This window comes from Pleurodeles waltl, chromosome 1_1, assembly GCF_031143425.1.
Source record: "Pleurodeles waltl isolate 20211129_DDA chromosome 1_1, aPleWal1.hap1.20221129, whole genome shotgun sequence".
NCBI classification, from domain to species: Eukaryota; Metazoa; Chordata; class Amphibia; order Caudata; family Salamandridae; genus Pleurodeles; species Pleurodeles waltl.
Window position 1 is genome coordinate 175,196,094 of NC_090436.1, and position 23,859 is coordinate 175,219,952.

At 46.8% G+C, this 23,859-nt stretch overlaps 1 protein-coding gene across 1 annotated transcript in view; it reads left to right on the forward strand.

Annotated features, from left to right (window-relative positions):
- Positions 1 to 586: 586 nt before the first annotated feature.
- Positions 587 to 23,859, forward strand: part of ST8SIA3 (ST8 alpha-N-acetyl-neuraminide alpha-2,8-sialyltransferase 3) — a 68,864-nt gene continuing 45,591 nt past the window's right edge. Inside the window, exons 1-3 of the mRNA XM_069219985.1 lie at positions 587 to 1,463; positions 5,709 to 5,828; positions 14,204 to 14,761. Of these exons, the coding sequence (XP_069076086.1) occupies positions 1,285 to 1,463; positions 5,709 to 5,828; positions 14,204 to 14,761 (857 nt within the window). The 5' untranslated portion in view covers positions 587 to 1,284. The remainder of the gene's footprint in view (positions 1,464 to 5,708; positions 5,829 to 14,203; positions 14,762 to 23,859) is intronic.

Below are 23,859 nucleotides of genomic sequence, written 5' to 3' on the forward strand. Positions count from 1 at the left end.
AGGAATTCATAGTAGGCGGGTCCCGAGACGTCAGGAGTAAAAGGCCTCAACACCCACAATTGGTCCCAGTAGCGCCTTTGTGCCCTGTGGCCCTCTGAAGCGTTGATTCCAGCATAAAGTGCATTGCCATAGTCCAGTTTGCTGGTAAAGAAAGCCCTGAGGGACAGTTCTGCCAATGGTTGGTGGGGAGCCATTTGAAGATTTTCTTAGTGTGTGTTTTATCTTTAAAGATTATGCAGTCCAGATATATCAATCACGTTTGGTTTGAGAGTCTCAGGTTGTGAGCTACAGATATTCGGTACACGTGCGTGGATACTTTTCACCTTTGATCACGGTGTTCCGTTCTGTGGTAGTCTGTTACATACGTATTGTACAGGCCTGTATACTACTACGTATTATAGTGCGATCACTGACCCTGACCTTTCACTGTTCGATGTGTTGATCAGGGGCGTAACATGATTTGGGCGCAACATATAATCTACGTGTTTGTGAACGAATTCAGATATCAAACTTACTGTACTAATGTATAGAGTCAGTTCAGCCATAATACAGCAGTCGCATTTCGTCGTGATCTCCCAGTGAGAGTGTGTCGGTGTTAGGTCCAGAGGTGAGTGCGTATCTCACCCAGGCACCATGTAACATTCAACCGTGGGAGGCACTCTCAGATTCCGGGATTCGTCTCTGTGCTTAGCCTGCAGAGATGTACACATCACTGACACGATGTACCGTGCTCTTGTTTATCACAGCCTCTCTGCGTGGGAGGCGGGTATACGTGCTCTCTATACAGGCAATTTCCATGTAACGCGTTGCCTTTGATTAGCACCTCGGCGGCTGGTGCCGTCGCTTTGCATTCATTCAGATATACATCCTAACCCATGCATATGCATCCCGGGCAGGTAATGCGTGTCAGGGATGCCTTAATTCCAGCCCCTCCCCCACGCCGGGAGCTCGCTCTGTGAGATTAGAGTTCATTAATTAAATGCTGTGCCTGTATCGAGCGGCGGCACAATTCCCATCTCATTCCTTGTGCAGCGAGAGAGGGATGGCAGCTCGTGGTTCCGGACGGAGGATGAGGGGGGCCCCGGGCAGCGGCCGCGGCTCACACGCAGCACCAGCTCAGCCGGCTGCCATTTCCCTGCCGCCCAGCTCTCCATTTTAGCTCCAGTCCCCCCCACAGCTCCGGCTCCATTCCCTGCCCGCATCTGCTGCTAATCTCAGCGCCGGGGCGCGCGCCCCTTTTTATTTATATTATTTGATGTCTCTCTGAATTGGTTCCCCCCGGGGATGAGAGTTTTCAAAATGGTGCGGGTGGCGAGCGTGTTGGGGCTGGTGATGCTCAGCGTGGCGTTGCTGATCCTCTCGCTCATCAGCTATGTCTCCCTGAAGAAGGACAACATCTTCACCACCCCCCGGTACGCCAGCTCGGGGGGGCCTCGGATGTACATGTTCCACGCCGGGTTTCGGTAAGTGCGTGCCAGGCAGGGCACGGGCGCCGCTGCCCGGCGCTCACTGGTGGGTGGTGGCAGTGGTTTGTGTTTTTTAACGTCTTTAATGTGCGATAGATGTATTTGGCTGGCAGAAAAGACCTACTGTGAGGGGTGGGCCGGTGTCTATTCCACCGCTTGGATGGATGCCAGACAGGGTGCAGCCATTGCCCCATCTGCTTGCCTGTGTTTGTGATGTGTTTCTGTGCAGCATGAAGTGACTAGCAGGAGTGGAGGGGGGGCGTCTGATCTCCCACCCCGCGATTACATGCCTGAAGGGAACAGTCATGTCTGCCTCCCTTCTTGCTTAGATCAGAAGCGTCACGGATGGGACATGCGTGCGAGCTTCATGCTGTGACCCGGGCGCGGGGAGAGGGGTTGGGGGTTGTCCGGCCCCTTCTTGCTGGTGATTTTCCGTGCGAGGGTGTCAGGTCGGAGGAGAGGGGGCTGCTGTTATTTACTGTGTGGCTGTGCATCTTCTCTCTCCGTGGGAGGAGGATCCGCTCCTGCAGGAAGTAGCGGTGGTGATGTCTGCGGGACGGGAATCCCGGGAAGGGAGGACCAGGCCGCACAGTTTGCAGGGTAGCCAGAGAGGGCCACCGGGGAGGAGATCCGATACCCGTGGGTGGAGTGACTGAGATGAGAGGGAAAGGGTCTCTTGTGGGCGCAAAGCTCTGAATCCCCCTCCATTGATCTATGCGACAGGTCTCAGGACCTGGGGGTGCGGGAGTAGGACAACAGAGCAGGGGTGAGGGCAAGGCAGGAAGGCTCGTAGCACACATCGCATAGGTAATGATAGCAGGCTTCACGGGTGCAGAATTACAACCATCGGAGCTCAGTAGTAGGCAGTAGAACCCAGGGGCACCGATGGCTGTTCTGGAGGTAGATACAACACAGCCCTTTGGCACAGACAGTATGCCCAAGGGCCTCGGACAGTACAATTATGGGACACAGGTAGTAGGGCCCTTGGCCAGTGAATTCTGGGCCAGTGGAACTATGGGCCACAAGCAGTAGGGCCCTCGGCCACAGGCAGTAGAACTATGGACCACAGGCAGTAGGAACCTGGGCCACAGGCAGTAGAACTATGGGCCAATAGAACTATGGGCCACAGGTAGTAGGACCCTGGGCCACAGGCAGTAGAACTATGGACCACAGGCGGTAGGACTCCTGGCCACAGGCAGTATAACTATGGGCAAGTAGAACTATGGGCCACAGATAGTAGGACCCTGGGCCACAGGCAGTAGAACTATGGGCCAGTGGAACTATGGGCCACAAGCAGTAGGGCTCTCTGCCATAGGCAGTAGAACTACGGTCCACAGAGAGTAGGACCCTGGGCCACAGGCAGTACAACTATGGGCCAATAGAACGATGGGCCACAGTTAGTAGGACCCCAGGCCACAGGCAGTAGAACTATGGGCCACAGGCAGTAGGACCCTGGGTCACAGGCAGTAGAACTATGGGCCAGTGGAATTATGGACCACAAGCAGCAGGGCTCTCAGCCACAGGCAATAGGGCCCTGAGCCACAGGCAGTAGAACTATGGGCCACATGCAGTAGGACCCTTGGCCACAGGCAGTAGAACTATGGGCCACAGGCAGTAGGACCCTTGGCTACAGGCAGGACAACTATGGGCTACAGGCAGTAGAACCTAAGCCAAGGGTGGTAGAACCAATGGCCACAGGCAGTAGAACTCAGAGACTGCTGGATCTGCAGACAGTAGAGCACAAAGGCACGGAGAATACAACTATGCTCCACAGGAAGCAGAACCCTGGGCCACAGGCAGTACAGCAATGGGCCACAGGCAGTAAATTCCAGGGTCACAGGCAGTGCTGGTAGTGCAGACAGTAGAACACAGAGGCACAGACAGTAGAACTCTGGGCCACAGGCAGTAGAACTCTGGGCCACAGAGAGTGGACTGAAGGGTCACAGGCAGTAGAGTCCAGAGTCACAGGCAGCAGGACTCAAAGACAGTGCTGCAGTGCAAACCATAGAGTCCAGGGCCCCAAGCAGTAGCTTCACAACCAGGCACACATTCCAGGGATTTTAAAATCTCTGTAGAACTCTGGGTTATAGACATAGAACCCAGGGCACAAGCAGCAGGTCTTTGCGTCCCAGCCAGCTGAATCCAGAGCCACATGCATCAGAGCTATGGGCCAGAGGCAGTTAAAGCCAGAGCCACGGCCAGTACGACTCAGGGACAGTGCTTGAGTTGCATGCAGTAGCCCATGGCAATTGGCTGTATAACGCAGGGCCACAGGCAGTAGAATTCAGGGACACAGACAGGAGACCGAGGGGCACATGCAGTAGAAATCAATGCCACAGGCAGTATTTAATAGTGGTATAGACAAAGAGGTGCACTGGCCTTGAGTGGTGCGAGCAGTATAATTCAGGGACAGTGCTGGAGGTGCACACAGTAGAGGCCAGGGCAATAGGCAGAAGAACCCAGGGCCACAGGCAGTGGAACGCAGTGCCACAAGCATTATTACTCAGCGTTATTCACTTGGTACACTGACACAGGCAGTAGGAGTCAATGCCACAGGCAGTATTGCTCAGCGGTGTTCACTGGGTACACTGACACAGGCAGTAGGAGTCAGTGCACAGGCAGCATCACTCAGCGTTATTCACTTGGTACACTGACACAGGCAGTAGGAGTCAGTGCCAGGCAGCATCACTCAGCGTTATTAACTTGGAACACTGACACAGGCAGTAGGAGTCAGTATCACAGGCAGTATTGCACAGCGGTGTTCACTGGGTACACTGACACAAGCAGTAGGAGTCAGTGTCACAGGCAGTATTGCTCAGCGGTGTTCACTGGGTACACTGACACAAGCAGTAGGAGTCAGGGATGCTGACAATAGTGCCCAGGGCGCATGTAGCAGAGCTCATTCACATGCAGTAAGGTCCAGGGGCGCTGGCTGTGCTGATCGGGGTACATACAGCAAAGCGGGACTCCGTTCAAAGCATATGGATCAGCGCCAGGCCTGGTGAATGTGCACAGAGCAGAGCTTAGAGGAACAGATGGTAGTGTCAGGGTCCATGCAGCTCGGCAGATTTCGGGGAGGCAGGCAGTAGGGTCTAAGGTATAAACAGCAGATCTCGGGAAGAGCAATGTGGGAGGGGAGCTCGAGAGAGCACTGCTCAGTGTCACAGAGGCCGAAATCAGTTCTGTCAGCTGTACCACAGACAAGGGCATGGGCATCAGAACTGGGCGTCAAGGGTTTGTGAGGATGGGTGGGGTAGTGGTGGGGAAGGGAGGACGAACAGATCCCAGAAGCAGGCGAAACATGTCGGTATCAGTTCTAAGAGGCCCACAAAGCATCTTTAAGCAATCTTGTGTCGCATACTGCTGCATTTGGTGATGTAAAGCCCGCTAACGCTGGTCGTGGAGGACCTCTTCTGTCGCGAGGCCCGTGAAGCGGTCCAATCACTAACCTGGCGTTCACCATGTTGGAATATGACATCACAGAAGCACAAGTCCTGGAGAAGCCGGATGCCATGTGCTGTGTCTTTTAAACACACCCGGATAGTACCGAGTTTCTTGACCATATTTACCCCGTTCTTTAGCAAATATTCCCCCCAAAACATTCATTCCGATCTATAATCTTCCCTATTTCTGATCATGCAACCCATTTTCTTTGTATAGCTCGGCATTTCCTCATCTTTCCACACGCACCGTCGCTTCCCACCTCTCCCCCTCATTTCTGCCATAGCACCCTGCGGCCACTAATAACAGGTCCAGGCCTCTTCCCTTCACTCCCTCTCCCCTCCCCCATCTTTGCAGCCTCTATTCGGACAAGCACCACATAGACTAATTCACAGTTGCCCCGGAGTGGCACGGTTTTTAAGAGACTGCAAATATAGATTTTATGTGCGGAGTCAGTACATCCGCGTTCCATGCGAATGAGATGAAATTTGAGCATGCAGACCCCCTCCCCGTGCCTCGGGGCAAGGCCGGGCCCAGCAGCAGGGAGAGCTCTGTCCAGGGTGCTGAATAGAGGCTGACACCAGGGCCTACTACCCTCGCCCCATCCTGTAGACAGTACATGTACATACCATTCGTGTTACGGGCAGTCAACATGCACATCACATCTTTGTTCTACATGTAAAGCTATAATACAATTATCTTAGGGTAAGGGAACCTCGTTTTAGCTTCCTGCACTTTGTCTCATTGCTCAGTTTTTAGAGTTGATGGTATCTTACTTAAATACGGTTTATATTTTTTCAGGTCACAATTTGCCCTGAAGTTTTTGGACCCTTCCTTTGTACCAATTACCAATTCACTGACGCAGGAGCTACAGGAAAAACCGAAATGGGTATTCAACAGGACTGCGTTTCTACGGCAAAGGTAAGTGAACAAAACGGAACAAAACGCAATTATTATTTTCATGCTTATGCCGTGTGTGGCTGAAAACGGATCACTAGGGTTGCAGTTCGTGCTGGAACTTAATAATGCTTGACTTAATGACTTAATAATGTTTTGTTCCAAAACAAGCGACGGAAAAGCCACTGTGGATGGCTCTAATGTGCATAGACAGGCATAAATACATGTTTTTTTGCATGGATTAGCACATTTAGGCAGAGCTATTGGCTCTGCTCCCCCTGTTAGTTGTCCCGAAAGTGACACTGGCTTTCAGTAAACCAGGCTAAATTATATTTTGAAATTTGGTCTCCCAACTTCCATTAGCAACAAGGACTTTTTAGGCTATTTCGTGCAATTTGGCAACAACTTGGAGCCATTTCCGTTGGTACCGGTGTGCACCTGCCTACGATGGCCTGAATATTGTATAAGTCCTGACTGCTTCTCGGCAGTTGGCATGATTGCTGGCACGGATCGCTCTGAAGTTAAAAATGCACCAGAATTGGTAAATGTGTCCAAAACAGCCTTCTCAGAGGCTCACACACTTCGAAGTAACATGTAAGCACCTACAATTTGCCTTCCAGAGATGCATAGGAGACGGAGCAGACAGGTAAACACGCGCCTGGTTTCTGGCTGTTTTGTTCCTGTTCATCTTGACAATATTGTACTTGCAGAGAGTGTGTCAGTGTGTGTGTGTGTGTGTGTGTGTGCGTGTACGTATGCATCTGTATATGTGTAAAGGAAGCTTGCACAGTGGCTTTATGTGCAGTACTCTACTGTCTGCTGACCTGAAAAAAACACAATACAGATTGCTTCTGCAAACAATGCATGTATTAGGTAAATAATTTAATGTGTGAGGATTCAGTGTAGTTTTGAGATGTCACATAGTCCATCATGCATTGCAATGTAAGCACTCAGTAGAAGGCGAAATGATACAGTAAACAGACTGTAGCATGGCAGACATACTGCTCTGGGTGGAGCAAAAGCCAAATCTATGTATATTTTAAACACATGGTAATTGTGCTGTTGAGCTAGACCTAAACAAGTCTTGAAATGGAGTTATAAAATTTGGATATGTACTCCCCCAAAATGCTTCTTAGGTAAGAGTTGTAAATTTGCACACAACCCACACAGGATAATGAAATACTGTTCACAAGTGCAGTAGTTGGTCGTGTAGGAAACCAAGTTAAATACGGCACAAAACTTGACAAAAAGCATTAAAAAATAGTCGGGTGCAGATAATATTGTTGACATAGGATACTACTTTCTGGCATCCAGTTTAGGCCGCCGTTGTTTGCTCACCCTAATGTTTGTCTGGATGTTGGAATTACGAAATCATTCATATTTTGAAAACATTTGGCCACCCAGGTTGTATGCCAGTATATTGAGGTCGAAAATATCAACCTACAAAAATACTACGTTCACAACATCGGCCTATCCTTAGTAGGTATACTAAGTACATAAGTACTGTTCTCAAGAACAATAATTCTATACTTGCCTTGACTTTTTTGTATCTTTATATAGCACAAACATGACTCGATGGGCACCAAAGCTCTTTACATTAGCACAGTTACAACTGCACGCAGCTGTGCACATAAGCACTGTCTCCGTTTCAATACAAAAGCATAGCAAGGTTAGCGTTTTCCTAGTTTTCAAGGTGTGCTGAAGAACACTGCCAGCTATAGAGTGTGCTAATGAAAATACTCTGAAGGAAATAAAGGAAATTGTAGCCATCTTCATAACTCGGTCGTGCGTGTCTGAAAATCATCAATAACAAGCATTAAAGGGGAGGCTTCCATTTTTCTTTCCAACATGGCTGCAACCATGCCATCTTCACAACCCAGTCCTGCAGGTCTGAGAATCATCAATAGCAAGCATTAAAGGAGAGGCTTCCATGTTTACCTCCAACATGGCTACAGACATTCTGACTAGGAATAGGAGTCCAGCCATTGAATAGTAACCTGCATCCAGACATGGCAGTCTCCAGCAGCCCAATCACAATGCACGAGACACTTTCCCTAGCTGTCAGCTCTTTTGACTACCCCTGCTGACCATTGGCCCTGCACTGGGCCAACAACTGCCAATCTCAGGTCAGCAAGATGGTGTTTTGCCATCAAAGCGATGGTGCCCACCCAGCACTTGCTGCCTTGCATGACTCCCCTTGCCCACCACCATGGCTCCAGTCCTCTGAGGAACAGCAGGCAAGCACCAAGTCATTGCCACATCACGAGCTGAGCTCCCTGCTGCAAGACCCTCCAAGGTAGTGGTAGGTCCAGTTGACGCAGTATTATTATAATGCAATATATATCTTGCAATATATATCTTGCGATAAGGTGACCTACAACCAGACATACATTCTAGGGCTTTTAAAATAAACATACCTTCTCTACTCCAATAAATGTTATACATCATAAGGGTCTGTGAGCAATTTCAACATGTGCAGAACCAAGGTAAATAAATACATGCATCCCCAGTGTTCCCGCAGAGAGCTGCAATTAATTATGATCCCTCATGTAATTTCATTGTAATATACATCCTGCTGCTGCTGCTAGCCTGCAGGACAAACATGCAAAACTATTTTGCTTTGAACTTTGAGCTACTAGTGTTTTATATCACAAACGTCCATCATTTTCACGAACTGCTGGGATAACTACTGTTGTATGTATATATATATATATATATATTACTAGGTAATTATACTTAGGACCTTTTTTGCCATAGACAGAGCATTTTTTGTTTTGCCAATAACTCTGGTGCCGTTTGATGAATCTTCATGAAATTTTCAAAACTTATATTTTGGCCAGTTCAGCTGCTGTCTTGAACGTTTTGGAGTGATTTGTACAGCGGGGGCCAAAATAAAGGGGGAGTCCAAAAACTCCTTTTCTCCATTCTGTGCCTATGGGGATTTTGTATTCTTTAGACATGCCTACAACCGAAACTGCTGAAGGGAATTACACCAAATTTGACACGAAGCTAGATCCTTGTGCTTTTGGTGGTTTGGTGTAAATCCGTTCAGTAGTTTTGAAATAATTTTCGGCCAAATAATATAGACATCTAGCTCTGAGGAACCAATGTGGATCGAGCTGCGGATCCACACGCCACAGGGGTAATCTGATTGGCTGTCCGCAACCTGACAGGAATGTTGCAGCCGCCATTTTATTTCATCCGGGAAAAGGTCCTCGAGCTGAAATCTTGGGTGAATGTAGATGATGGTGTCAGGGTAAAGGTTCCCTGACCCCATGGGGGTTACTTAGTTGTACAACACCCTCCGCATGCTCCGTAGAATCTACAAGTGGATCCCGACGGAAACCAGAAAAACGGTGACCCAGGCCCTCGTCAGCAGTAGACTAGACTATGGCAACGCACTCTACACAGGCATCCCAGCAAAAGACATCCGCCGCCTCCAACGTATCCAAAACGCCTCCACCCGACTGGTCCTTGACGTCCCCCGCCGATGCCACATCTCCCACCACCTGAAAGACCTCCACTGGCTCCCCGTGGACAAGAGGATCACCTTCAAACTCCTCACCCACGCTCACAAGGCACTCCACAACGCCGGACCAATCTACCTGAACAACAGACTCAACTTCTACGTCCCCTCCCGCCAACTCCACTCCACCAACCTCGCCCTCACCATCGTACCCCGCTTCCAACGCAAGACCGCCGGCGGCAGATCCTTCTCCTATCTCGCCGCCAAGACCTGGAACGACCTCCCTGCGACAGACCCAGGACCTTCTCACCTTCAGGAGACTCCTCAAGACCTGGCTCTTCGACCAATAGCAGCAGCCCCCCCTCAGCGCCTTGAAACCCTAACGGGTACGTAGTGCGCTCTATAAATACTGTGATTGATTGATTGATTGTGTAAAAATAGTGAAAATGGTCTTCATATGCCTTAAAATCTATTTTTGTTTACAGTGTCCGCGATCTGTGGATACATCTGCGGGGCTCAGTGCAGCCCCCCTGTGTAAATCTGTGGGTAGATTCGTGGATTTCGTGAAACATCCCAAAAAATAGATATAAATTCATACACCTATTCAAACACCCAGACAAACACCCTAACACTCACTCTCACGCCCAGAGAGACACTGTCACATCCACAGAGACACTCTCATATATACATATCGATCTGTACATATATATATATATGTAAATATATATATATCTACACCTATATATAAATATATAGATATCTATCTATATATATCTATATATATATATATATATATATATATATATATATATATATATATATATATATATATATATATATATATATATGAGTGTCTGTGTGTGTGTGTGAGAGTGGATGTGACAGTGTATACATATATATATTTTCACTGAAAAATCCAAAGGATGCAGGGATTTTATAGTTAGGAAGTTAGGAAATAGAATTAAAAAACCTTAGAAATTCACTGAAAAAAACAAAGGCTACAGGGACATTATAGTTAGCTTCTGAATTAAATCGTACAAAATCATAGAAATTCTCCTGTTATAGTTAGAGTTAGCTAAAGTACTATAACTCATGCCTTAAGGTAACTATAACTTGTGCCCCCGCCATGCACAGGTAGAGTGACTTTATCAATGATGTTATCAAAGATGTCATGAGTGCTGCAATTTGTGAGAAAATTAGCTGTGCATGGCGAGGGCGTGAGTTATAGTTACCTTAGGGCACAAGTTATAGTTACTTTAGATAACTATAACAGGTGAATTTCTAGTTTTTTTTTACAAGTAAATTCAGAACCTATCTATAACGTCCCTGTAACCTTTGTTTTTTTAAGTGAATTTCTATGCTTGTTTAAAAATGATATTTCCTAACTATAACATCCCTGTAACCTTTGTTTTTTTTCAGGGAATTTCTAATGCTTTTTACTGTAAAGTAATTTTAATTACTATACGTTAATCCAACCACCACTGCGCATGGCCTTCGTCCGTGCATAGTGGGGGTTGGCTCCCTGCGGCCAACCCCCTGTAACCACCTACTATGGGATGGAAGAGATAGAAAGAGTTAGAGAATGTGGGAGATTGAGAGACAGAGATTGAATTAGCAAAAGAGACTGAGAGAAATAGAGAGGGAGAGAAAGAGAGATAGAGGATTTTTAAGCTTTGATGATTGATATACTTAAATGAGATATTCCTGGACAAATTGAAAAATCTAATGTATTTGTCAAGTAAAAAGAGTGCGACTGCCTTCCGGTATGTGCCTTAAATATTTGAAGTTGAAAAGAAATAAAGGGAGGGAACCCTTGGTGTAGGGGTCTGTGACCTTAACCACTAGGCCACAGGTGACTCTTTGCCATGCAGTTTCAAGACATACCTAAGACATTCCACTCACTTTCTCTCACTCTCTCTTCCGTCCTGTAATGGGGTGGAAGACAGAGAGAGAGAAAATGAAAGGACTTCAGGGGGAGCTTGAAGGCCACATCCTACGGAGCCAGCATTGTTCCCGCAAGCAGAAAGCAGAGTTATGTTTACTTTTGCATGGACGGACCTCCTTCATTAATTTATTTCAGCTCCGGGGAGGTGGCGGTCCCTGGGGCTGTGAGGGGTGCCTTAAATTGTTTGAATTGCCCCAGGGAGGTGGCAGTGTCCAGGGCTGCGGAGGGGGGCACATAGGCCCCCCACATTAATTTTATGTTTATCCCCGGGGAGGTGGCAGTTCCCGGGGCTGCAGGGGGGCTGCATGGGCCCCTGCATTATTTTAGCATGATTTGCCCTCTGGAAGTGGCGGGCCCTAGGGCGCGGGGGACAGTGAGGGCACCTCTGCATTACTTTATATATTTTGGCCCGAGGAGGTGGTGGTCGCCAGGGCGTGGGGGTGCCATGCTGGCACCCTCTGCATAGTTGATCAGCAATGCCCCAGGGAGGTGGCAGAGAAAACTGTAATTTGCATCCGTGCCAGACACTGGTTATAACCTCATAAGTTTCATCACTCATGACATGTTCTATGACATCATTTAGGACATCTCTGTTGACATCTCATGTATCATCTCCCCATCTCCCAGGGCTTTTCTTTTTTAAAGGGCGGGGGGGCATGGCTTCCCTCCACAAATTTATTGTGTCCATGAGGACCCCCATCCCCGAGGGTCATACATATCTTAAAGGGGAGCGTGACCTCATGAACGCCCTCACTGAGCCTCATTATGCACTGGAGAACCCATCCCCCAGGGCCTAATTTATTTTAAAGCGGAAAAGGGCTGCGTGCCCCAGAGCCTTATTAGACCTTGGGGACCCCATCCCCCAATGCCTTTTTTGTTGAAGGGGGAGGGGCCCCCTTCTTGTGCCCTTTTAGCCCTTGGGACCCTATTCCCTGTTTATTTTTTAAGAAGGGCGAAGGGGGCAGCATGCCTTTCTCGAGCCTTATTACCCCCCTTGGGACCAAATCTTCCAAGGCCATTTCTAAAAATAAAGGGTAGGGGGCTGCATGATCCTCTCTCTGAGCCTCTTTAGGCCCTGTGAACCCCATCCACAGGGCCTATATTGAAAGGGGAGGGGCCAAGTCCCCCCTCCCTGAGCCATTATAAGCCCCAGGGACCCCATTCCCTGTGGCACGCATTTCTGAAAGATAGGTGCCCTGGTGCCCACCCACCATACTCTTTTTGGGGCTGCGGGGGAGCCACAAGGTTCACGCAACCCCAGCCAGCTCCCCAGATACCGTGGGAGGTGGCATTGCTCCTGCCTTCAGGGAGCAGCTACTAATGTTGCTCCCTGCATGCAGGAGCAATATTTTGATCTCTTTCTTTGCTTGCATCAGTACGGACAAGGAGCCAGATCAAAAGTCTGCTCCCAGCATGAGGGAGCATTTTTAAAGTTCCTGCCTTCTGGGATTGGACTTAGAGGCATATATAAGAAAAGTGGTTCTGCACACAGTGCAGCACCACTTTTCTTGCACCCTTTAGCGCCCCTCTACCGCCACCATGTATGTGCGCATTTAAAATACAGCACACCGTGTTGCATGGTAGGGAGCAATAGCGTAACTGTTTTTGACGCTATTCATGTACGCTGCAGGAATAGTGCCAACATTTTGGTGCTACTCCTGCAGAGCATATAGGGGCCCATTGTAGTTAATGGCGTGCCCCCTTTTAACGCCTGCTCTGAGCATGCATTAAAAGTGCCGAAAAAAATGACGCAAGGAAATCTGCTAGATTTCCTTGCGCCATTTTTTGCCCCCCCCCCTAATGGGAGAACGCCCCCTTCGCATACATTATGTTTGGCTCAGGCATAATGTACCGCAAAGGGTTACAAAGTGGCGCAATGCATGCACTGTGCCACTTTGTAAACATGACGCAGCGTTTTTGGCCTTCTAACGCCACATTCACGTAAAAAAAAGACGCTAATGTGGTGTTAGAATGGCACTAATAGCTCTTAATTATGCCCCTTAGTATTTGCTCCCTCTTGGTGAAAAATGTAAAAATGCTCCCACCAAGTGAGATTAACCACAGGTTTCCCTGCCAGTATCGTTTCCGGCAGGGAAACCGCTTTGTCCTGGGGTTGAGCTACCTGATGGCTCGGGGAGGCGGACTGTGTGTCCCCCCTCTCCATACACAATATTTCCGGCCCTGGAAGTGGACACCCTGGGTCTTCTGATGGCTCAGGCAGGAGGAAGGCATCACCCCTTCCCATATACATGGAATTTTGGCCTGGGGGGTGGGCATTATTTTTGTTAATAATTCTGTGGGAGTCTTGTGGAGTTGCAGCAATTTATGCAATTTTTTAAACAGTTTTTGGCCCCCAGGGGTTCCTCTGGGTCCCACCTCATGGGGCCTAGGGTGTCAGGGTGTCCGTACCCTGTCCCCTTATGTTTAATGTTATAAACATGTTCAGGACAGAAGACTAAGTCCTCGAGCCCTGTAATGGCTTGCAGAAACATTTCTCTCATATTCCTGGCAGCCAATCAGGGTGCTTGGTCTCGCGAGAATCTGACTCCCATGGGAGCGAGATGACCTATGGGAAATAAAGCCAATCAGAATGCTCTATTTTTAAACTAACACTCCAAAGAGGGTCTCTCAAGACTCACGGACCCAACCATCCAGATATACAACTATTTTTATACCTTAATACTGATCGGATTTACACCAGACATTGCCAGTTAGTTATTGAAACCCTAGCAAAAGAGTCACAGTAGCTTTCATTTATCACATGATGTACTTCCTTTTTTCCATTCTCAGAATTTATAGCGGCAGAGGGGTGAAAATTCTGTAAAAATACTTGGAGACCCAATTTTGGGCAAACATTGGTCGATGCATGCATATGTAAGGAAAGAAAGCTTTGTACTATACTGTATGAACAAAATCCTTTTATGTCAACAAAATAATTGTCCTTCTTAGTACAATAAATAATTCTATTCATGTGTATTTATTTTGTAGGCAAGAAATTCTTCAGTATGTTGATGTGATGAAAAACTTTTCTCTTACGAAAAATAGCGTTCGAGTTGGACAACTGATGCACTATGATTATTCCAGCCACAAATACGTTTTTTCTGTCAGTAATAACTTCAAGTCCCTGCTTCCAGAGACGTCGCCTATCTTGAATAAGCACTACAACATTTGCGCTGTTGTCGGAAATAGTGGGATCCTAACAGGCAGCCAGTGTGGCCCAGAAATTGACAAGTCTGATTTTGTTTTTCGGTGCAATTTTGCCCCCACTGAAGTTTTCCAAAAAGATGTTGGGAAGAAAACTAATCTCACAACATTCAATCCAAGCATCCTGGAGAAGTACTACAACAACCTTTTGACTATTCAAGACAGAAACAACTTCTTTCTGAGCTTGAAAAAACTTGACGGGGCCATGCTTTGGATTCCAGCCTTTTTCTTCCACACATCTACAACAATCACAAGGACATTGGTGGACTTTTTTGTTGAGCATCGGGGACAACTGAAGGTACAATTGGCCTGGCCAGGAAATATAATGCAACATGTCAACAGGTAAATCAAGCACATTAAGCCCATCTCAAATCAAAACATACTGCTCATTATTTATGAAATGTGATCACACATGCACTGTGCACATCTGTTACCGTATTTCATGCTTAGAAATTGTGTTTTGAGTCTGTATACTTGGTTGGCTTGTCATAAATTGATGCTGATGAACAATAATGTTCAGTAGGCCAGTATGATGCGCAAGATAGCCTTCTGCTTTGAATGACAAATCGTAAAGTGGTAGTGAGTAGAAAGTAAGACACTGTAAGATTGCTTGCACTCAAAAAGCTACTGATGATTAGTCACCAAAAGGTCTCTATATACGCGGCATCCTGTGACCAGTATCTGGACTTACATTGGAAAGCCTCTATACCTTCCTTTACAGTAGCAAAGGTTGGTGAACAGTGGAAATCTAGGGCTATATAGATCTAGGTTGTAGTGACCTGGACAGAGAAGAATCTGCCCTCACGGAATATGTCTTGTGTACAAACAGAAGAAAGCATTTGGTGTCAACCTCAAGAAGTGTGAGAGAAAATTGACACCAAATTTCAGAAGCAAGTCAAAGGTAATGGGATTATTGGGACACCATATATTGTGCATTAGAGAGAGAAAACCATATGCCGTGAGAGTTTATTGCATTGTTGGTCATGATAGAGGGTTAGACTATGGCTAACTTAATAGTGTTTGATGATACTCAAGATGTCAGAGTAGTCATGGTACTTAGAGTGTGGTTGTGATGTGGTAAATGTATGGGAAGTGAAAGGATGTGCTACAGCTGGAAATTAATGACACATTTGCTGTCAAGAAAGAGTTAATTTAGTTCCACAGTTACCACCTTAGCTGTTAATACCTTAGATGTTGATGTAAGAAACATGGATCCTGAGTGCACTGTTGAGACATGCTTGTAAGAAGCTCTCTTTCTAGTAGTTTGGTATAGCACACCCATTTGGAGAATAGAACTATGTCATATACTTATACAGTAGTCAGTAATTTATTTGCTAATGGTCACACTTTACACTAGTTTAGTACCAAAGTATAAAAGGAAATATGTTGTACACTAAGTCCTCATATATTGTTACTGGTTGCAACAATTTACTCTTACACATATTGCTGTTTCCAACAGGCCAGGTCTTAATCTGAGCCAGTGGTTGCCAATGAGGACCAGCGGAACTCATTTTTGGGGACTGGCACTTATTTTTCTGCATCAGACATTTCCTGAGAGCCAGAGAGGGGGAAACTGACAAATCAGCAAGAGTGAAGAAGAGAAAGACTGAGAAACTGTCACAAAAAGGAGGAATCGAGAACCCTTAAGATTGAGATAAAGGAGAAGGGGTGTCTGGTTGTGGATTAAAAAGGAATGAGGTGGATTGAAGACTGTCAGCCTTGGTATTCGGAGTGCCCTGGTTTTTACTGCACTGTCCACTGGCTCCTGAGCAAAGCTCTGAGTACCAGCACTCTTTATTTTACAAATTAAGCTCTTTAGCAGGCACAATATTATGACTGTTTTGAGCGGCAATAGGCACTTTTCTCTTTCTATGGTGCCAATTGTGAACGGGACACAGGAGAAGCAGTCAGGTGTCCCTAACCTCCTTCCTCTGCCCGAAGAAGGTTTGGGACAGTTGACTGTAGCACTGTTGTCCTGTTACTTCAAGAAGAAAATGAGAAGCACTGAAACACTTCAGGGGCTTGACATACCCCACGGGAAAGAAAAAATACATACCATCAAGGCCTACCTTCTTAGCATGTTTAAGCCACAGTACTCTTCTCCTCAGAGCTCAACAAACCTTGCGCCTGATTTAGATCTTGGCAGAGGGGAATACTCTGTCACAAATGTGACAACTATCCCACCTGCCGTATTACGATCCCATTATATCCTGTGGGGATCGTAATATGGCGGACCGAATATCCGTCATGTTTGTGACAGTTTATTCTATCTACTGAGTTCTAAATCAGGCCCTTTATTTTGTTTAAATTATGAAAGTCATCAGAGAGATTATATAAAAAGAAACTTTTGTATTTCACCTGTCAGCAAATAGCAATGTCAATTATTGAAAGTATATGTTAAGTCAGCAGTAACGGCAATGATGATGTAATTTGTAATGTCACCAAGGAAGTTTTCTTTAAAAAAATGTTTTTTTATTTTCTTAATGCAAAGGGCAAAGCAAAGATTCATTCAACATAATTATTGCAGCAGGGTATTTCATTTTTGTTTTACAATTAAAAAGTGCAAAAGTACAAAAACTCAGAACATCATAGCGTAGCTGCAGTACTATTTCACGAGAAGCAGTCCCAAAAGGTAAAGTGCCATGTGCCCGACAGATATATCCTTGAAACAAGATACAAAAGTGTGGTGGCTGCAGACCTCATGATTTAGCAGCAAAGAGACTGGATACAGAACAGGTTCATAATTGCAGTTCCAGAGAGTAAAGTGCCATGTGCCACATACATGTATCCCTGAAGCAAAAGACTCCATACCTCTTAGCTTAACACAGAGGACTAAATACAATACAACTTCATAAAATATAGTCCCTAAATATAAAATGTCAAGTTCCAGATACGTGTATCCAAACCACAGGGTACAGAGATGCAATGGGTCCCTAGGCCTTGCCATAACAGCAAAGAGAGATGAATATAGTAAAAGTCCATGGGATACAGTCCCGAGACATAAAGTGCCATATACTGGATATATGTACCTCTGAGACACCAACACAGTTGAGAGATTGTTATTAAGCCACAAGACTTCTGCATATTAAATACTTTAAGATCCACCAAGACCTAGTGTCACCCAAGTCCGATGACAGCTCAAGACTCGGCCATTTCTAACACAAATTATTATTTGAGTACCAAAATGCATCAATAAATGTTCAATCTAGAGGAGAGGTTACCGGCTTATAGTTATTAATCCACTCCGACACTAGTGACCAAATTAGCTTTCCCCGTTTTCTGGCCTTCCGGCCTTTATGTTCATACAGTCCTTTCTCCATATTATTCATGACTAAGAAACATGACCTCCATTCTTCACATGTTGGTGGATCTGGGCTTATCCAACCGGAGGCTATACAGAGGTGGGAGACCGCCATGGCAAGGAAAACTAGATATATTTTGCCTTTGGCTAACCCAACATCTTCACCGAAGCCTAACAGCATTACTTGAGGAGTGATACGAACTGGTTACTGAGGATTATTCCAATAAAGGCCCTGATTTCTCGAATGTAACTATTTAATTTTGGGCAAGCAAAAAACATATGCAGAATTTTTGCTTGGTCAGCTCCACACTTATGGCAGTTAGGGGGACATAGCTTGCTGCCGGCTAAGATGGCCGCAAGCTAAGGGAGCTCTAAGGCCGCTATTAGGGAATCCCCTGACATTTGTCCACTATCCTGTCAGCACGCGCTGTTTTTGCAGTGTGCATTTGACCCCCCACCTTCCAGTAGAGTGACGGCGGCCTGATGAGTTGCTTTCCAGCAAGAATTTGATTGCTGCCCCAGCCATTCAGCATTGGATAAAAATCATGGATGGCACCTGGGTGGCCCAGAGAGACTGAAAGAGAGGTCTGCCAGCACTGAAGGGGAGGGAGAGATACCCCTTTCCTCCTTCCCCCCCATTGTGAGGGAGATGCTGCCCAGACAAGGGAGGCGTACCGGAATCCCATCGGGTGGACTGCAGCTGAGGGGGGCATGTGGCCCCAGAGAAGCACAATCAGGGTGAGATCATGGGGTGCGGACCTTCCCCCTCCTCCTATTGGTGTGGAGGCCTGATAGGATCGAGCAGCGGGAGGCCCGGCAGCAACAAAACTTGCTGCCATGCCTATTCGACATTCAAGGAAGTGACGGAGAGTGAGGTTCCTGTTCTCTCCCCCATACAGGGTTCCAGTGCTGCAGCCATGTGGGGCCCTGGGAGTGCCTAGTGGAGGGAGACTGAGAGATTGCTGGGCTCCAGGTGATGAAAAAGTACAGCTAATGATAGGTCGATGTGCTATATGCCACCGCTATATGTTCAGGAGGAGACAGATTGACCCCCCCAAGTTGGCCCTAAATCAGACAGCACAGGAGCATTGATTTGCGGTCTCTTCGGCCTTGCCTGTAGAATGTGTCCCTTATATGTGGCGGGTGATTCTTGCTGTTGGACACACAGTGGCAGGAAGGCCCAGGACATGGTGAGGAGGCGCACCAAGAAGAACACGCAACACAATAGCCTGGATAGATACACAATTAGGATGTCCACTGCTGATGAGACACACAGTGGCGGGAAGGCCCAGCACATGGTGAGGAGCAGCACCCAGAAGAACAAGCAAAACAATAGCCTGGATAGATACACAGTTAGGATGTCCACTGCTGATGGTCTGTCACGGGAAGGCAGAGAGCGGGGGAATTGGCAGAGACTCCCTCCAGGAGAGGGAACCTTCTCTGCACTCCATAATGGCTGCGATTCAGGTCCTGAGGGGCACCATTGAACCCATTGAGCCCGAAATTGAGGCGGTCACTGTGGACATGAACCTCCTCAGGGCAGACTTTCATAAGATCTCGGAGAAAGTGGCAGTGACAGAGATGCATATCAATGGACTACACAACAAAATGCCTGGAGGAACAAGTATACACTGTAACCAAACAGAGTACAGCTATGGCTGCCAGGCTGGAGGATCAGGAAGGTAGGGCCCAGAGGAACAATATAAGAGTAGTTGGGGTCCCGGATGCGATGGAGGGCCCAAGTGTTGACCTGTTTTTGGGTGACCTTTTCCTCAATAAACTAAAACCAAAGAGACTGTCCAACTATTTTGTTTTTTGAGAGGGTGCATAGAGAGTTGGGCCCTCTTCCAAAGCCGGCTTCTCCTCCTCACACAATCATTGCCAGGATCCTGAATTATAGGGATTGGGATGCTATACTCCAGGCAGCCCGATCACAAGGCGACCTGCACCTGGAAAACACAGTGATTCACTTTTTCCCAGAGTTTACCTTACAGGTGCAGTGTCAATGCAAAAACTTCAACAAAGCTCTCCTACCCCATCTAAATAATTTTGCCAGAGCATGATACAAATCAAATACAGTTTAAAATGCTGACTTTTCAAACCCGCTATTAGGAGAGTTTCTCTCCCAATATCCAAAGAGCACTTGAGCAATGGGCCGATTCCCCCATGCTTTCCTTCCATATAGTATCCTGGGATTCCAAATCATCTGGTAGGACCTGCGTTAGTAGAGTATAAACCTGGCTGATTCTGGCACCTTGTTTGATAGCCTCAATAATGGAAGATTTTACAAGTGAGATTTGTTTCATATCCAGTTTCATAATAAAATCTCTCACCAGCAGATATTTGAAGAATTTGTCTCTATTCAAGCCAAATTTATCCTGCAGCTCACCAAATGAGCACAACTGATGATCTTTAAACAAATCTCCCATTCATGAGATACCATGCTCCTCGAATCTTTTACCAAGACTATTATGAAATATGGCTGGAAGATCGGGGAATTTCCATAAATGCATATATTGATTAAACCTTGTAATATTTATTTTCATTTTTAACAACTGCCAGACCTTAAAGGCCCCATCCTAGGTCTTAAACCTGGTCCTTTTGTAATAGCTCCTTTCTATGTTCTGCAAGAAAAATCCCTTGGCATCAGGCCCTAACATGAGCTCAAAATTTGTTGAACTCTCCGAATAGGTTACATTATGCATGCAGCCCATGATTAGATAAAAAAAAAACATATGCTGCAACATGCAGGACCAATAATACAGCATAAAGCTCGGTGCCGTCCAACCTTCTCTATTCCTAGGGATTAATTATATATCTTGCAGCCCTTTGTGGTTTTCTAAACTGCCAAATAAAGCTGGAGCATAGAGCATCCAGCTTAGTCAAACACCTTTTATTCACTTCCAAAGGTATAGCCATAAACATATATAAGGCTTTCAGGAGGATGAGCATCTTCATGACGTTACACAGCCCTACTAATGACAAGTGTAAATTGTTAATTCTATTTAAATCCTATCTGCTCTTCCCGATCTGAGGAGCGAAGTTAAGCTTGACTAGCTTGTCTAGGGCGGGTGCTATCTTTACTCCTAGATAAAAATTGCATCTTCAACAACCCTCTGATTCTCCCATTTACTCCCTACTGTGCAAATCATTTGAGTCTTGCCTTCGTTAAGATGGTACCCCTCAATTGTCCCATAATTTTTAGCCTCCGTCTCTGTCACAACTAGAACTTTTCTGCAGTCCAGTGTCACAACGGTTACTTCATCAGAATAGGCCAAAACGTTATAGTTTATTTGCCTAACTGATACTGGCTGGATTCCCTTACTGTCTTCCAATCGTCAATAAATGGGTCTAAGTACAAGATGAACAATACGGACAGCCCTGTCTTATGCCCCTCATGATAGGAATCCTGTCTGAGCTTTCTCCATCACCTACAGCCTCGCATTAGGAGTCTGGTATAGATCCCTAATAGCTTTGATAAAGGCAAGGCTGACCCCCTTCTATTTTAGTACCTCCCAAAGAAGTCTGCAAGAGATTCGATCGGGAGGGGGGCAGGGAGGCGGACATGTGGTGTGAGACGGTTGATCAAGCCCCCCCCCGGTGCTGCGCTTCTCAGGGACAGTGGGTAGATGAGAGACAAGATTATGCGGCCCCTCCCCTTGGCTAGCATGCTCGCCTGCCACGCAGCATCCAGCTGCTGCGGGCGTCTTGGGCTGAGAGCGGGGCTCACCACAATTTACATTGCAATGCTGGCCAGACTGGTCAAGTTAGTCTTGTGGCATCTTCGGATAAACTTGCCTTGCAGACAGCGCTGGAAGAACCTTTGCGCCCCAGTAGCCAGGCTAGTACCCAAGACAGCTGGGACCTTGAAATCCCGGCCAGGACACTCAAGTGGGAGCACAGCTAATTGGGGAGTCAGTGGAGGCATGGCAAAGGCAGAGGCAGTGGCAGATTTTTTCCAGAAAGCTGACCGTGTTGTTGGGCAAGCTAAAGCAGACAAAGAGCGCTCCCAGATCTCCCAGTTCTCTGAGTGCCCTCTTCCCCCTCAGCTTTGTCAGACATTGGAAGCATTGCCAACTTCATAGTATCAGAGCCTGGGCATCAGTAATCAAGCAGCTCCAGGTGTGGAAGGGGAAATAGAGACTCAGCAACAAATGTGCCCGTTACTACTAGTTTGCAAAGTGCTTGTGGTTTGAATGTGGACATATGACAGGGATCCCACAGGGGCCAAATCCACACACATAGGATGAGGGAGGGCACTTCCTGGGGGGCAGGCAGTGCAAGGAGAGCTTCCAAATGGGAGTAGAAACTTTCCGTTCAAGGTTGGGGGGAACACTGATTTAATTGAGCACTTCTTCTCACTATCAGATCAATCTGAATGGCCAGGCGATGATACGGATGAGGTAACTGGGAGGGGAAGTGGTGGCAGTCATGCAAGCTGCTCCAGTGATATGAGTGGGGGAGGGGAGGCTCTCTTGGATAACTTTGACTGAAAGGACCCCTGGCAAATGGTGAAAAAGGCTAATCTGGTGGATTCGGGAAATGGAGACAAGGGTGGTATAAAATGGGACTACTCAGCGATTTCAAGATGGGAATCTGCCTAGGCAGGAGGGAGTACGACCCCAGCTGTCGCAGTTACTCTGGATTCATCAGAGGACCATGGCCCATAGGGAGGAAACCAGGGCAGATATTCGAAGGGCCCAGGCTGCCAACAGAGAATTGCAAGGCGCCATATGGAAAGTGGCTAAAGTTTGTTCTGAATTCTCTGAGAAATTGTCTGAAATGGAAAATAGAATAATGACCTTAGAGGGGTGCTTGCTCGCAAATCCGAAGGTTATGACAGATCATGATACATGTTTGAGGGATACCCAGTGGAAGCTCAAGGAATTTGAGAACATATTAAGGTGGAATAACTTGAGGATTCTTGGGGTCATAGAAGGGGCTGAGAAGGATGACCCTTGCAAGTTTATCATTGGTTTATTTAGAAGTGCCTTTTCAGAGTTGGCAGACTGAAACTGGGACATGGAGGTCCAGAGAACTCATTGGTTCCCCTTTAGGCAACATCAGCGCCACACACAAGAAGGTGGCAAACCAAAGGCCAATTTAGTATTTTTTGGTAACTTTCTCCTTTAGCAGGCCATCTTTGAAAAAGCTCACTGTGATGCAGTGTGGTCAGCTGATGGCCACATATTTTTTGTCAGGCCAAATATTTGGCCACATAGCAGTGGAGAAAGGATGGCACCTGAGGCAACTGATCCAGCCATTTCACTCAAAGGGGGCACTGGCGTCCTTGATGAATCCTGCTCAATTAACGGTTGATTGGCAGGATAAAATTAACTTTTTCCCTCTGAGATCAAGACAAAAGACTTTCTGGAGAGTCTTGTATGATGTCAGGCTTGGTAGGCTTGAATAGGTCTGTAAGTTGGGGGTTGCTCTAATATCCACTTGAAGGGTACTTGTGTGTGATACTTGGTGATAGTATAATAATACTGGGAGGGATGTTGCAGTGCTTGTCTATCACTTTGATGGGGGTACTTACACTAGCCATTGGGTCACCCTTCTGTGGACGCACCTCCTTAGGGTTTTTTACTGTTGATTTTTTTGCTTTTTGGAGCGCACCTGGAGGGGGGTCACATCTATCTATGGGCCATGGAAGATCCAATTGTCCCACTTAGGTGGGGGGGTATATGAGGGGGAATGGGACAGTGGGTGGGGGGAAATCCGGTCCGAGGGAGGTGGTGGTAGGGGGAAGGAGAGGAAGGATGGGGCATAAGAGTTCTTTATGGAGGGGAAAATTGCTCGGGTGTACTAGAGCATATGTCAGTGTATGGCAGGATGTGGTGCTTAAAAATATTTCGGAAGCAGCAATGAAGGTATATGATTGGCTGGGATTTGGTGTACGGATATTCAAATGCCTCAGCACAAGCTGAACAGCCAGGGGAGGTTACGTATCTGTATGATTAATGCCTGTGGCCTAAATGACAGACATAAGAGGGGTAAAATAGCATTGGGTCTGAGAACAATGAGATCTGACAATGTGTTCAGAAGACTCATATCCTGTGGGCGAGATGGAACCTGTTGGATGACCTGGGGTACTCACTTCTCTGCAGCACTATTCAGGGAATGAATTCTAGGGGGG